Source organism: Somniosus microcephalus, chromosome 6, assembly GCF_052327205.1.
Source record: "Somniosus microcephalus isolate GS21.2 chromosome 6, FLI_Smic_1.0, whole genome shotgun sequence".
Classification (NCBI taxonomy): domain Eukaryota; kingdom Metazoa; phylum Chordata; class Chondrichthyes; order Squaliformes; family Somniosidae; genus Somniosus; species Somniosus microcephalus.
In genome coordinates this window covers 281,705,821-281,720,950 of record NC_140992.1, presented here as the reverse complement: position 1 = coordinate 281,720,950, position 15,130 = coordinate 281,705,821, and the positions used below count along the sequence as shown (strand labels likewise).

General features: G+C 50.3%; 1 protein-coding gene across 2 annotated transcripts in view; it reads right to left on the bottom strand.

Moving 5' to 3' along the window:
- Window positions 1-15,130, bottom strand: part of cdh15 (cadherin 15, type 1, M-cadherin (myotubule)) — a 92,365-nt gene that overhangs the window by 24,792 nt on the left and 52,443 nt on the right. Inside the window, exons 2-8 of one of the 2 annotated variants that reach the window (XM_085991959.1) lie at window positions 13,927-14,088; window positions 11,840-11,992; window positions 11,617-11,761; window positions 8,652-8,809; window positions 6,675-6,803; window positions 5,704-5,889; window positions 1,175-1,428 (exon numbers count right to left, since the gene is read on the bottom strand). In XM_085991959.1, coding sequence (XP_085848085.1) covers window positions 1,175-1,428; window positions 5,704-5,889; window positions 6,675-6,803; window positions 8,652-8,809; window positions 11,617-11,761; window positions 11,840-11,992; window positions 13,927-14,088 — 1,187 coding nt within the window. The remainder of the gene's footprint in view (window positions 1-1,174; window positions 1,429-5,703; window positions 5,890-6,674; window positions 6,804-8,651; window positions 8,810-11,616; window positions 11,762-11,839; window positions 11,993-13,926; window positions 14,089-15,130) is intronic. The other variant, XM_085991960.1, reaches the window with a different exon arrangement.

Genomic DNA, 15,130 nt, shown 5'->3' with positions numbered 1-15,130 from the left:
CCGGACACGGGGGGGAAACACCCGGACACAGGAGGGAAATACACCTGGACACAGGGGGGAAATACACCCAGACACAGGGGGGAAATACACCCGGACACAGGGGGGAAATACACCCGGACACGGGGGAAATACACCCGGACACAGGGGGCAAATACACCCGGACACAGGGAGGACAAACACCCGGACACAGGGGGGAAATACACCCGGACACAGGGGGGAAATACACCCGGACACGGGGGGGAAATACACCCGGACACGGGGGGGAAATACACCCGGACACGGGGGGAAATACACCCGGACACGGGGGGGAAATACACCCGGACACAGGGGGGAAATACACCCGGACACAGGGGAAATACAGCCGGACACGGGGGAAATACACCCGGACACAGGGGGGAAATACACCCGGACGCAGGGGGGAAATACACCCGGACACGGGGGAAATACACCCTGACACAGGGGGGAAATACACCCGGACACAGTGGGGAAATACACCCGGACACTGGGGGGAAATACACCCGGACACAGGGGGGAAATACACCCGGACACGGGGGCAAATACACTCGGACACAGGGGGGAAATACACCCGGACACAGGGGGGAAATACACCCGGACACGGGGGAAATACACCCGGACACGGGGGAAATACACCCGGACACAGGGGGCAAATACACCCGGACACGGGGGCAAATACACCCAGACACAGGGGGGAAATACACCCGGACACAGGGGGGAAATACACCCGGACACACGGGGCAAATACACCCGGACACAGGGGGCAAATACACCCGGACACGGGGCAAATACACCCGGATACAGGGGGGGAAATACACCCAGACACAGGGGGCAAATACATCCGGACACAGGGGGCAAATACACCCGGACACAGGGGGCAAATACACCCGGACACAGGGGAAAAACACCCGGACACAGGGGAAAAACACCCAGACACGGGCAGGGAAGTGGCTTTGAGCCCAAGATCAGCCATGATCTTATTGAATGTCGGAGCAGGCTGGAGGTACCAGGTGGCCTATTCCTGCTCCTATTTCTTGTGTTCTTAAATACACCCGGACACGTGGGAAATACATCCGGAGCGAGATGGGAAACACCCGGACACAGGGTTAGAGAGCTGGGGACCGGTGGAATATTGAGCCATTAACAGTCGGATTCTGACCTGATATTCTGTCGTTGCTTTGTGTCGGGGTCAGTGACGGTGTAGACAGTCAGAAAGCTCCCGACTGTTAAACCTTCCGGCACACTTAGCTCTTGAGGGTCTTCCACAAAGCGGGGGGCTTCATTCACGTCGGTCACTGTCACGATGACCTTAGCCGAGGAGAGGAGAGTTTGAGGTGCTCCGGGGCTGACCGCCTCCTGGTTCTTTGCTTCCACAGTCAGCACATGTTTCTCCACCTTTTCATAATCCAGACTCTGAAACAGACGGCGACAAAATAAACCCCCGCGGGTAACTCCTTGGCTTCTCCATCCTTTTCCCCATTTCCTCAGTTTTTCTCCCCTCCTCCCCGGATGCGCCTGAACCCTGACCCTTGCTGGAGGTCAGTTCCTGTCCTGAGTCCAGAGTCACTGAGGTCAACTGTACAACAATAACAACAACTTGTATTTATATAGCGCCTTTAATGTAGTAAAACGTCCCAAGGCGCGTCACAGGAGCGTTATAAAGCAAGATTTGACACCGACCCACATAAGGAGATGTTAGGGCAGATGACCAAAAGCTTGGTCAAAGGGGTAGGTTTTAAGGAGCATCTTAAAAGGTGGAGAGGCGGAGAGGTTTAGGGAGGGAATTCCAGAGCTTAGGGCCCAGGCAGCTGAAGGCACGGCCGCCAATGGTGGAGCGATTATAATTAGGGATGCGCAAAAGGCCAGAATTGGAGGAGTGCAGATATCTCGGGGTGGGGCGGGGGGGAGGGTGTGGGGTTGTGGGGCTGGAGGAGATTACAGAGATAGGGAGGGGCGAGGCCATGGAGGGACTTGAACACAAGGATGAGAATTTTAAAATCGAGGTTGTAGCGGTTCGTGTAGATCGCCACTAAATAAGAGAGTTTGACTTCGACGAACTATTAACAAGTTGTTTATTTACAGGAACAGGCTAATTACAGCAGGTAAGATAGCAGGTAAGATGGCTGACTGTAGGAGCACCGTGGTGCAGGTCTTGTCCCAGCGGGGACTCCACGAGGACTGAGTTCGCAGTCCTGTGGGGAGCGTGATGACGTCATCGCGTTTGTGTTGTGACGTCATCACGTTGTTCGCGTTTCCCGCGCTTAGGGCGTCACGTGATGCGCGTCGTTGCGTCGCTGGCCGTTGAGGCCGAAGTCGGGAGGCCGGGCTGTGCCGGTGCTTGCCGCGGGAGCGGAAGATCGCGTCGCTCCCATCGGCTGGCCGTTGAGGCCGAAGACGCTAGGCCGGGCTGTGCCGGCGCACGCACATCACGTTGTACGTGATGTGACGTAGGGCGCGTCTTAAAGGGGCAATGGCCCCAACAGGTAAGTTAAAAGGGCAACGGCCCCAAAAGGTAAGTTAAACATACAGTAAGGTAAGTTAAAGGGAATTATGTGTCTCAATGTAAGGGACAACCAGTGGTACCGCCACATAGGCCCCCCCATAATTCGCTTTAACGAAAGTCCAAGGATAAGATGGTCTGACGAGCTGGTGGTCACGGCGGTCGTGCTGTCTCGACTTGGTAGGCGAGGTATGAAGATTCTGCTCGTGAGCGGATCCTTACGCGCGTCGTGGCGAATAAAACGTATCCGTCAGGCGAAGGACCGTGGAGACGTGCGAAACAGCAGGCCTTGTCAGAGTGACGGGCAGGTTGGGCGGACGTGGGCGATGTCTCCGTTGATGTTGAAACAAGTCCTTGTTCCGACGAAATCTGCAGGAACGCTGACGGGCGATCCAGGAGGACTTGACTGGTGAGGTCGGTGAACTCGCCGACAGGTGAGCGAAACCTTCGGGAGGCTGGAACGCACGGAACGGTGCGTGCCATAGTGCTACGACGATAACACAATGGAGGGTGAAGAGTTGCTGCGTTGATCAGTGATCGGTGAGGCCAGCAACTTTCACGTGGCTGATCGCGGCCGCAGGATGCCCGTTGGACCCGTCCTCGATGTGTGCAGCTTCAGTAGACGTTTGCATTTGCTAAAGGGAAAACTGGATAAAGGGCAGCAACGGTCCAGGTTGTTGTTGCTTTCGGGTGGGGTAAACTCTGCCTGGGGGGCGGCAACACTTGAAACTGTTGTAGATTCAGGAGAAAACAGCCGGGAGGGCGGCACGCTTTTGTTCACGCCGAATCGTGTAGTAGGTAACACAACCAGCAAGCCGAAGGGCTGGTGCGTCGTCGGTGGAGAAGGGTTCGTTGTTTCGCATGAGGGATGGGTTGTCGTGGTTCGCGAGGGATGGGTCCTCGTGCGCGAGGGGTGTGTCCTCGTGTTTCGCAGGGGTGAGTCCTCGTGGTATCCCCGCAGGGCGCGCTCCGATCTTGTGGGCCCGAACATGCTGTACCCCGCGCTTGGAGAGATGTATACTTGCTGTTGCTTTGGACGTAGAGGTGGATGATCCGTGTGGCGGTAGAAGAGTCGAATACGGAGACCGTGAGCACGTGCGTGGTCTGTGCCGCATCGATGTTCTCGGCGAACAGGGCTTCTACCTGCATAAAGCACGAGGGAGACCGTGGCTCCCTGGATCGCGGTAGCGACAGCAGAACGGCTGATGCTTCCATAGCGTGCTTCGTTTGTGAAAGACGTTCACAAACCCACCAATTGTAGCGCTGGTGGACGACGGTTGCCGTTGGTCGTGCTCTACCTCTGTGAGATCGTTCGTGAAAAACGGGCTCACCTCCAAGCTGCGCTTCCTTTGCGAAGACGTTCGCAAAGACGGGGTCGCTTGTGGTGGAATCGGTGTTAGGCGGTTGCTGTTCCGTGGTTGTTCATCGGTTGTGCGTTGGTCGTCTTGTGGGAAGACGAGGGTCAGGCTGCGCGTTGCTACCGTGAAAATCATTCACGGATACGGGTTCACCAATTGTAGCGTTGGAATTGATGAGCTCCCGTACTCACGTCGTGGGGTCACCAATGTAGCGGTTCGTGTAGATCGCCACTAAATAAGAGAGTTTGACTTCGACGAACTATTAACAAGTTGTTTATTTACAGGAACAGGCTAATTACAGCAGGTAAGATAGCAGGTAAGATGGCTGACTGTAGGAGCATCGTGGTGTAGGTCTGGTCCCAGCGGGGACTCCACGAGGACTGAGTTCGCAGTCCTGTGGGGAGCGTGATGACGTCATTGCGTTTGTGTTGTGACGTCATCACGTTGTTCACGTTTCCCGCGCTTAGGGCGTCACGTGATGCGCGTCGTTGCGTCGCTGGCCGTTGAGGCCGAAGATGTTAGGCTGGGCTGTGCCGGCGCACGCACATCACGTTGTACGTGACATGACGTAGGGCGCGTCTTAAAGGGGCAATGGCCCCAACAGGTAAGTTAAAAGGGCAATGGCCCCAAAAGGTAAGTTAAACATACAGTAAGGTAAGTTAAAGGGAATTATGTGTCTCAATATAAGGGACAACCAGTGGTACCGCCACAAGGTGTTGCTTAACCAGCAGCCAATGTAGATCAGCGAGCACAGGGGAGATAGATGAAAGGATCTTGGTGAGAGTTAGGACACGGGCAGCAGAGTTTTGGATCACCTCAAGTTTACGGAGGGTAGAACGTGGGAATTGTAGCCCCTCCAGTTTGTGCTGCAGCCGAGGGCAGCTAACAGCAGAGCCTGGGAATGATCCTGGCTCCGTCCCACACTGGCGGGATACTGCCCAATGAGACATTGGGCCAAATTGGCACTTTATCATTTCCAAGCCCAGAGCATAGACCCCAGCTCGATTTGTGAGTTATTCTCTCCCACATTGCTCCTGGGTTCTCCTCGGTAACAATGATGAATAATTCAGTAATAAAGACAGAAAATGCTGGAGACACACAGCAGGTCAAGCAGCACTGAGGGGGAAAAGACTGGTTAACGTTCTGGGTCAGAACCTTCACCAGACCTTCATCAGTTTGGGCATTTGGCCAAACCAGCAGAGAACCTGACCCTTGACCCCAGTTAACCAGAGCACCTGACCCTCGACCTGCAGAGAAGCTGACCCTTGACCCCAAACCAGCAGAGAACCTGACCATCGACCCCAGACCCGCAGAGAAGCTGACCCTTGACCCCAAACCAGCAGAGAACCTGACCCTCGACCCCAGTTAACCAGAGAATCTGACCCTCGACCCCAGTTAACCAGAGAATCTGACCCTCGACCGCAGCCAAGAATCTGACCCTCAACCCCAGACCAGCAGAGAATTTGACCATCGACCCCAGACCACTGGGTAATCCAATCCTTTCGCTTCCAGATGGTCAGCTGCAAGAAGAAACAAGATCTGGAGGCCAGCTCCTGGCTGAAAAATTATGGCCAATCAGGAGTGGTTTTGCCCATTGGAACCGTTCTGAATCTGCCCTTTGCCCTCTCCAGGCACGACCTTTCTGCTGCCCATTACTCACACCTGTCACAGCTCTGATAGGCTGAGAGAGAGGAGCCCTTCGCCCGTGCCTGGGCTGGGTTTAGATGCAGACCGTCGGCACGCTCCGTGTCTCTCCAAAGCAACGATTCACAGTTTTCTAATGATAAATCTAACTGTAAATGGCTTCTTGATTGGGTGTTTCCCCTTTACTTTTTCAACAAAGAGAATGCCTCTGTTGGTCTCCGGCTCAGTCCGGATGCTGAAGAGTCCATGGTCATTGCCGCCAACGATCGTGTAGTTCACCAACCAGTTGGACGTCCCAGGTTGATCCTTGTCCTCCACACCGACTTTGCCGATCTCCGCTCCCACCATGTCCTCTGACACTTCAGCAGTGAACTGCAAGGGGCAAAATTCAGAGGTTATTAGGAACTGTAACTAACAGTTATTTAAAAACATTATGTTTATCTGCTCAATAAGTGTGATGGACGTCTGAGCAAAGTTGCTGAATACCTTGTCCCCAAAAATCCACAGGGTATCCCTGCCACAACTTTGGTGGGAGTGCATCAGATTGGCCAGAAACTAGGCCAGACCTAGTTACACTAAGCTGGTTCCAACCTCGGGTCAACATTTCCATCGTAACGAGGAGTCAGGCCAGAGCTGGGGACTCCAAACAGACCTATCATATGATCAGGACATATCCACCCAATCAAGGGACAGATGTGAGAGGCAACATGGGCTCCAGTCCTGGATCAAGGTGTGGACCTCCGTAAGCAGCCATTGTGTGAAGGAAGCCATAGGGACAACTGACGGCTTCTCCCTGGGAGGCCCCAGAAACCCCCTGACCTGGAGGGGCTCTCAGATCCACCAAAGGCATTGAAATCATGAGACCTCCCCAACCTCATGAAGTTTGGCAGGGTAAGCAGAGGGTGCTGGGTTGGGCTCACCTTGGCAATTAAACCAAAAAGTGCCACACTGCAGATATTCTTTACCTGGTGATGTCCTGCATTGGGGCTTGGTTCTACCCCCTGGTGATGTCCTGTACTTTAGGTCTTGACTTTTCACCTTAATCATGATCTGTACTACAAGTCTTGACCCTTCACCTTGGTGATGTCCTGAGTTTGACCCTTCGCCTAAGTATCTCAATAATTGACATGGCTGACAGACAGACTTATATCACAAACCTCAGTGGCGATGAACTCTGGGGCATTGTCATTGATGTCATCGATGAAGATGACAGCAGTGGCGGTGGTGGAGAGTCCTTCGCCAGACAGATCCGCCACTTGCAATGTCAGGTTGTACACGGAAATACTCTGCAAACACAAAGGGAACATTCAGGAAAGAATCCATCACTCACTTGTATTGCTGTACAGACTCGATCAGAACAAATGGAGAGATTTCAGGAGGTGGGAAAGCCCAACATGCTCAACAAGTCCATAGATAAACCCATCATCTCTCCAAACACCCCAATCCCTTCTCTCCGTCTCCCTCGATCCCTTCTCTCCGTCTCCCCCAATCCCTTCTCTCCATACTCCCCAATCCCTTCTCTCCGTCTCCCTCAATCCCGATTCTCCATACTCCCCAATCCCTTCTCTCCGTCTCCCTCAATCCCGATTCTCCATACTCCCCAATCCCTTCTCTCCGTCTCCCTCAATCCCGATTCTCCAAACACCCCAATCCCTTCTCTTCGTATTGCTCGGTCCCTTCTCACCATATCCCTCAGTCCCTTCGCTCCGTGATCCTTGGCCTAGTAATTGGCTGCGGCTGTGCTCGTTTCACAGGTGTAAAACTTATCTTTGAATCATAGAATGATACAGCACAGAAGGAGGCCATTCGGCCCATCGTGCCTGTGCCGGCTCTTTGGTAGAGCTAACCAATTAATCCCACTCCCCAGTTCTTTCCCCACAGCCCTGAAAATGTTTTCCCTTCAAGTATTTCTTCAATTTCCTTTTGAAAGTTGCTATTGAATCTGCTTCCACCGCCCTTTCAGGCAGCGCGTTCCAGATCATCATAACTCGCTGCATAAAAAATGTTTCCTCATCTCCCCTCTGGTTCTTTTGCCAATCACCTTAAATCTGTGTCCTCTGGTTACCGACCCTCCTGCCACTGGAAACAGTTTCTCCTTATTTACTCTATCAAAACCCTTCTTGATTTTGAACACCTCGATTAAATCTCCTCTTAACCTTCTCTGCTCTAAGGAGAACAACTCCAGCTTCTCCAGTCTCTCCACATAACTGAAGTCCCTCATCCCTGGGACCATTCTAGTAAATATCCTCTGCACCCTTTTCAAAGGTTTGCTTTTGTACTCTGTGTCTCGATTAATAAAGCCAAGGATCCTGTATGCCTTTTTAACAACCTTATCAACTTGTCCCGTCACCTTCAATGATTTGTGTAGATACACCCCCAGGTCTCGCTGTTCCTGCACCCCTTTAAAATTGTACCATTTAGTTTATATTGCCTCTCATTCTTCCTACCAAAAGGTATCACTTCACGCTTCAACGTGTTAAATTTCATCTGCCAAAGCATCCAATATGGCGGGCAGGTGCGCACACCAAAGTGCCGTCCACCATGTTGGTAAAGGCAGAAAAGAGGCGTCCGGAGCACATGCCTGAAACCCATTGAGACTCAACGCCGGTTCGAGGCCTGCCCTGAACGCACACCTGGGATAACCCAGGCTAAACTCTTTCCAACATGAAAAGTTCCCATTTCAGCCGTCACCTTCTCCTGTTTTTAAATCATTTTGTACCCAGGTCCCAACTTTACCTCCTGTTCCTTGACCTCTAACCTTCGCAATTAATCACCCAGATGGAATCTTGTTAAGACCTCTCTGAGGATGGAATGGTTTTAATATCAACTGTGCACCAGTAATCCAAACCATCAGGTTAGCTAAACATGACCCCCTTTCCTGAATTCACAGCTGGAGGTTTTTCACATGTTCACCATTTCAGAGACCGTCTCCACGCTGGATCTTAAACCTGAGCCCCCTTGTCCCACTTTATTTAGGGCTGAGGGGGATAGTTTGCACTGTGGCCCAGTCTCTGATCGAAGACCATTCCTACATTAAACCCCACTTGAAGTGCCTCTAACACCAGCGCCACCATTGTGCCAATCTCTTCACCGTTCTCTCGTGGTGACTGGGTTCTCATTAACTCTTTACTCACCTCCCGATCCAGGCCCACTCCAACTGTACGGATCTCTCCTGTCACGGGATCAATTCGGAAAATTCCTCTTCCATCACCCACTATCGAGTAGCCCAGAGCAGCGTTGTCGGTCTGAGGGTCATCAGCATCGGAGGCGGTCACTTGCATTACCAGTGTGCCTGGAACATTCCACACAGAGCTCAGCGAGTGTCGACAAACCGATTCCGCCCAAACATTGGCAATCTGCAGCCGTCATCAGGTGTGCAGCAGGTGAGTCCGGTTCTCCGCACCTGGGCACATCCGCAGTGTGCTCCGCCTGAACCCACCTCAACCCATCTGTATTCACTGGCCCCGCTATAGGAGCAGGAGGAGGCCAATCAGCCCCTCCTGCCTGTTCCGCCATTCAATTAGATCACGGCTGATCAGTACCTTAACTCCATCTACCCACCTTGGTTCTGTAACCCCTAATACCCTTACCCAACAAAAATCATTAATCTCAGTTTTGAAATTTTCTATTGACCCCGCCCCCCCCGGCCTCTACAGCTTTTTGGGGGGGACAGTTCCAGATTTCCACTACTCTTTGTGAAGAAGTGCTTCCTGACATCACGGCTGAACGTCCTGGCTCTGATTTTAAGATTGTGCCCCTTTGTTCTGGACTCTCTCACCGGAGGAAATCGTTTCTCTCTATCGACCCGATCAACTCCTTTAATCATCTTAAACACCTCAGTCAGATCACCCCTTAATCTTCTATACTTGAGGGAATACAAGTCTAGTCTGTGCAACCTGTCCTTGTGATTTAACCCTTTCAGCCCCGGTATCATTCTGGTGAACCTGCGCTGCTCCCTCTCCAAGGCCGATATATCCTTCCTGCGGTGCGGGGCCCAGAACTGAACGCAGTGTCCAGGTGCGTAACCAGAGCTCTGTAGAACTGAAGCATAACTTCATTCCCATTGTATTCCAGCCCCCCTTGAGATAAAGGCCAACATTCCATTACCCGTTTAAATTATTTTTATAGACCTGTCCACGAGTTTTTAGTGATTTCTGTACTTGGGCCCACAAATCTCTCGGTTCCTCCACAGTTCCTAGCTTCTCACCATTTGGAAAATACTCTGATTTATTTTTCTTGGGTCCAAAGTGGGTGACCTCACACTTTCTCACACTGAACTCCATTTGCCACAGCTTTGCCCACTCACTGCATCTGTCAATGCCCCTTTGCAATTCCTGCTCCCATCTACACTATTTACTGAGCCACCGAACTTAGTGTCGTCACCAAACTTGGATATACGGCTCTCTATTCCTTCATCCAAGTCATTGATAAATATAATGAAAAGCTGGGGCCTAGTACAGATCCCTGGGGGACTCCACAAGTCACACCCTCCCAATTGGAGTACATTATCCCTACTCTCTGACCCCTACCTCCTAATTAATTCCTTATCCAACAATAGGTTGCCTCCAATTCCACGCACTCTCATTGTTGTTAACAGTCTTGTGTGTGGAATCTTATCGAATGCCTTCTGGAAATCCATATAAATAACATCCATAATGACTCAGTCTTCAAAGCTCCAATTGACCCCGATCATCCACAGCTTTTTGGGGGAGAGTTCCAGATTTCCACTACCCTTTGTGTGAAGAAGTGCTTCCTGACATCACCCTGAATGGACTGGTTCTAATGTTAAGGTTTTTCCCCCTTGTTCTGGCCTTCCCCACCAGAGGAAGTGGTTTCTCTCTATCGACCCCTTTAGCCACCTCGATGGGATAACCCCTTAATCTTCTAAACTCAAGGGAACACAGGCTAAGACTATTCAAACAGCTCCAATTCTCACCAGTCCAGGTCACACTCACACCTCCATCCGTGTTTGTGCAGCCTGTGCCCTCCTTTTATCAGTAGAATTTTTGCTGTCTGTGCTCATGTTGGATACATCTTAAAGGAATCTGGAATCCCACAACTTACTGGGGGAGGGTTTGATGACAGGATACGAGACTGACTCCCAGGAGATCGGTCGGCCAAACCAAACAGGGTTGATAACATCATCGCAGAACCCTCGGAACCCACGTGAAAGGAACAACAAACACACCTCGATAAAACGCCTTCAACGTACAAAAACATCCCAGGCGCGCTTCACAGTGGCGCAATCAGACAAAAATGGAGAGCGGGCCAAGGAAGGAGATGTGAGGAGGGATGACCACAAAGCACATTCGTAAGGTCGTGATATAATGGAACCGAGGTTTGGGCTCCAAAAACAATACTTGGCTCTCTGTGGTCATACCCTCTCGTTGCCAGTCATTGTTTGTGGAATGGATGTGGTTGAGATTGGGAAGTCAGCTTGACGTGTTGTGCCGTTATATCTCACACAATTTAACAGAACTAGCTGGTCTCCTTGGGAATATTCAAGCTCTGGAGTTACATTTCGCTCCCGGGATGGAGCTTTGTTTAACCTGGCTGTGAAGGGCAATGGGATATTTCTGAGATGTAATGAGGCGCTGTTTTACTGAAAATCTTTCATTCCTTCTGAGTCTCAACTCACACCACACTGGGAAGGTGTCTGACGGAGCAGCTCTGTTGGAAGAACGAGGCTAAATGAACTACTGACCTTCTGAACTGGTGAGAGTTGAGAATTAGAGATGAAGAAAGAGAGATTTGCAGTTACACAGTAACGCCACTGCACAGGTATAAATAGGCACAGCTTGAGGTCATTGAGAAACGATATGCTGGAAAAAGTTTGTGTAGATTGGCAGCTACTTGTAAATCCCTAGTTCCTGACCTTGATGGAAGCCAGGTTATCAAGGTCAGACAAACTAGCAGAAAATGATTGGCTTTGCCTCTGTTTTTTGATGTGTGAAAGATGGACACCAAATACAAGAGGCAAGACTTTTACATTCATCAATGTTCCTTCGCATCGATCCGGAGGTCCTGCTGCGGCCGCTGGAAGAGATCCATTGATGTACATTTTAACTACTTCAGTCTGTCAACCCAAGTGATACTAACCTGGAGCTGAACCCTCAAGAACATGTCCAATGAAATACTGCTGGTCAAAGGTGGGCCTGTTGTCATTCTGGTCGATAACGATGATCTCCAGATCTGTGGGATCTTCCAATGGAGTTCCAGTCTCACCGACAGCGTAAGCTTTGATCTGTGTAAAACAAACCCAGCCCGTTACCTCAGGTTTCCGACCTGCTGCAGGCTCTGGTCACTCACTCGGTTTTCCTACCTTATAACTGCTCTTCTCCTCACGGTCTAGCACTGTGGTCAGGAAGACAAGTCCCGTGTCAGGGTCGATGGTGAAGATTCCCTTTGGATCTTCATCGACCCCTGGTCCTTTAATGCTGTAGATCACCTTGCTGGGAAGCTTGTCTGATTTAATCTGTTGACAAAATCAATAGAATTTATCTCCATTCTCTACCTGCTTTTATTTTTCCCCTTCCCTATTTTCCGTGCGTGTCTCAGTTCCGTTCTAGTCCCTTCCATTAGGCGACTCTTTGAACATCGTCAAACAATCGCTGGGAACAAACGACACTGAGCCCCACACTCTGGAATTTCTTCCTAAAACTTTCCACTGCTCGACCTCCCTCTCCTCCTTTAAAACCTACCTCTGTCACCAAGCTTTTGTTCACCTCCTAATGTCTCCTGTGGCTCGGTGTCCAATTTTCCTGATGTCTCTGTGAAGCGCGTTGGGACCCTTTTCTATGGTAAAGGCGCTATATAAATGCAAACTGTTGTTGCGAGCCAGACACGGTAGACGAGGGATTCAGTCCCACTGTGGAATGTGACTGGTCGATTGTGACCTTAACTGAGGTCTAGGAATTTCAGTCCATAACCTTCAGGGTCAGGTAAAGTCCCTTGGACTGGCCGGTCTCCTGTGGTTACTGATCTCCCTCAGGAGCTGAGGCTGGGAATCACTAATCACTCACTTTATCCATGGCGTGGAGATGCCGGAGTTGGACTGGGGTGGACAAATGTAAGAAGTCACACAACATCAGGTTATAGTCCAACAGCTTTATTTAAAATCACAAGCTTTCGGAGCGCTGCTCCTTCGTCAGGTGAAGTGGAGAAATGCATAAAGACACAGCTTATATAGTCAGAGAATAATGTCAGATGTTTACAGGTACAGTTTTGGTCGCCCCATCTGCGGAAGGATGTTCTTGCCATGGAAAGAGTGCAACGGCGATTCACCAGGCTGATACCTGGAATGGCGGGAATGACCTACGAAGAGAGATTAAATAGTTTGGGCTTGTACTCACTGGAGTTTAGAAGATTGAGAGGGGATCTCATCGAAACATATAAAATTATGGCAGGCCTGGACAGGCTGAATTCAGAGAGAATATTTCCAATGGCCGGGGAGCACAGAACCAGGGGCCACAGTCTAAAAATAGCGGGCAAATCATTTAAAACAGAGATGAGGAAGAATTTCTTCACTCAAAGAGTGGTGAGCCTGTGGAATTCCCTGCCACAGAGGGCTGTGAAGGCTAATTCAATAAATATTTTCAAGAGAGAATTGGATATATTTCTGAAGGCTAAGGGGATTAAGGGTTACGGAGAAAAGGCGGGGACGGGGTACTGAACTGGTAAGATCAGCTATGATCTCAGACGAAGATCAGCCATGATCTCATTGAATGGCGGAGCAGGCTCGAAGGGCCGAATGGCCTACTCCTGTTCCTATCTCTATGTTTCTATGTTTCTATGTAATGTTTCCAACTGCCATTTATCACACCTCGGCAGAGAGATAATTGATTGCTGTGATTATCTCTCTGCCGAGGTGTGATAAATGGCAGTTAGAAAGATTACCTGTAAACATCTGACATTATTCTCTGACTATATAAGCTGTGTCTTTATGCATTTCTCCACTTCACCTGAAGAAGGAGCAGCGCTCCGAAAGTTTGTGACTTCAAATAAAGCTGTTGGACTATAACCTGGTGTTGTGTGACTTCTTACTCACTTTATCAGCCTTGGCGGTGGCCGTGGGCCTCAGCTCCACACCTGGGCTTCGCTATTATTAGACTGGGAGAGTCTGTGATGGAGAAGCTCTCTGTTGGAAGAGTGAGGCTCAATGAGCTACTGACCTCTGAACTGGTGATATTTCGAGGAGAAGGAAAGAAAATGTCTGGAAGTATTTCACAGACCATGAATGCTTTAAAGTGCAGAGCAAGATCCCACAGATGGCAATAAGATGAATGACAATTAATCTGCTTTTTTTTGTTGGTGTTGGTGAAACGACTCCCTCTGAAAGTCCTGCCAACTGAGCCAAGCTGCCCCGGGACTGGCCGGCTCGACACTCACATTGCTGATGGTGGCCTGTACCTGAACCAGCTGGAATGGGATCTTCCTGCTGTTCTCCGAGACTGCGATGGGAGGGATGACCCAGGCTCGCTTAACTCTGGTTAACCCTTCGGCTGCTGACTTCAGTCTCCATGGATACAGAACTGGGACACTCTCTGAGTGCGACTCCTGAGCGCTGGAAATCTACAGAGAAAAACAGAGAGGTTGGAATATTCTGCAGTTTCCTGTTGACTTTTGTCACCAACACCAGTTCACGCCCTTTCATTCAACGTCATAAAGTATAGTGGGCATCTTTTATTTGTTTCAGTGAATATTTTGTGACCAAACTTAAACCATTCTTCTCATAAACGGAGTATCCCTGCCAGAGCCGGCGATTACACCATTTACAGGCGGGTGTTTATCTCGGGTTGTTTATGGGTGGGTGTTTATCTCGGGTTGTTTATCTCGGGTGTTTATCTCGGGTTGTTTATCGCGGGTGTTTATCTCGGGATGTTTATCTCGGGGTGTTTATCGCGGGTTGTTTATCTCCGGTGTTTATCGCGGGTGTTTATCTCGGGTTGTTTATCGCGGGTGTTTATCTCGGGATGTTTATCTCGGGTTGTTTATCGCGGGTGTTTATCTCGGGATGTTTATCTCGGGGTATTTATCGTGGGTTGTTTATCGCGGGTTGTTTATCTCCGGTGTTTATCGCGGGTGTTTATCTCGGGTTGTTTATCGCGGGTGTTTATCTCGGGTTGTTTATCGCGGGTGTTTATCTCTGGATGTTTATCGCGGGTGTTTATCGCGGGTTGTTTATCTCGGTTGTTTATCTCGGGTGTTTATCTCTGGATGTTTATCTCGGGTTGTTTATCTCCGGTGTTTATCGCAGGTGTTTATCTCCGGTGTTTATCGCGGGTGTTTATCTCGGGTTGTTTATCACGGGTGTTTATCTCGGGTTGTTTATCGCGGGTGTTTATCTCTGGATGTTTATCGCGGGTGTTTATCTCGGGTTGTTTATCGCGGGTGTTTATCTCGGGTTGTTTATCGCGGGTGTTTATCTCTGGACGTTTATCGCGGGTGTTTATCTCGGGTTGTTTACCGCGGGTTGTTTATCTCGGGTTGTTTATCTCAGGTGTTTATCTCGGGTTGTTTATCTCCGGTGTTTATCGCGGGTGTTTATCTCGGGGTGTTTATGGCGGGTGTTTGGAATTGACACTCAGAAGTAACACTGAACCGTCGGGGGATC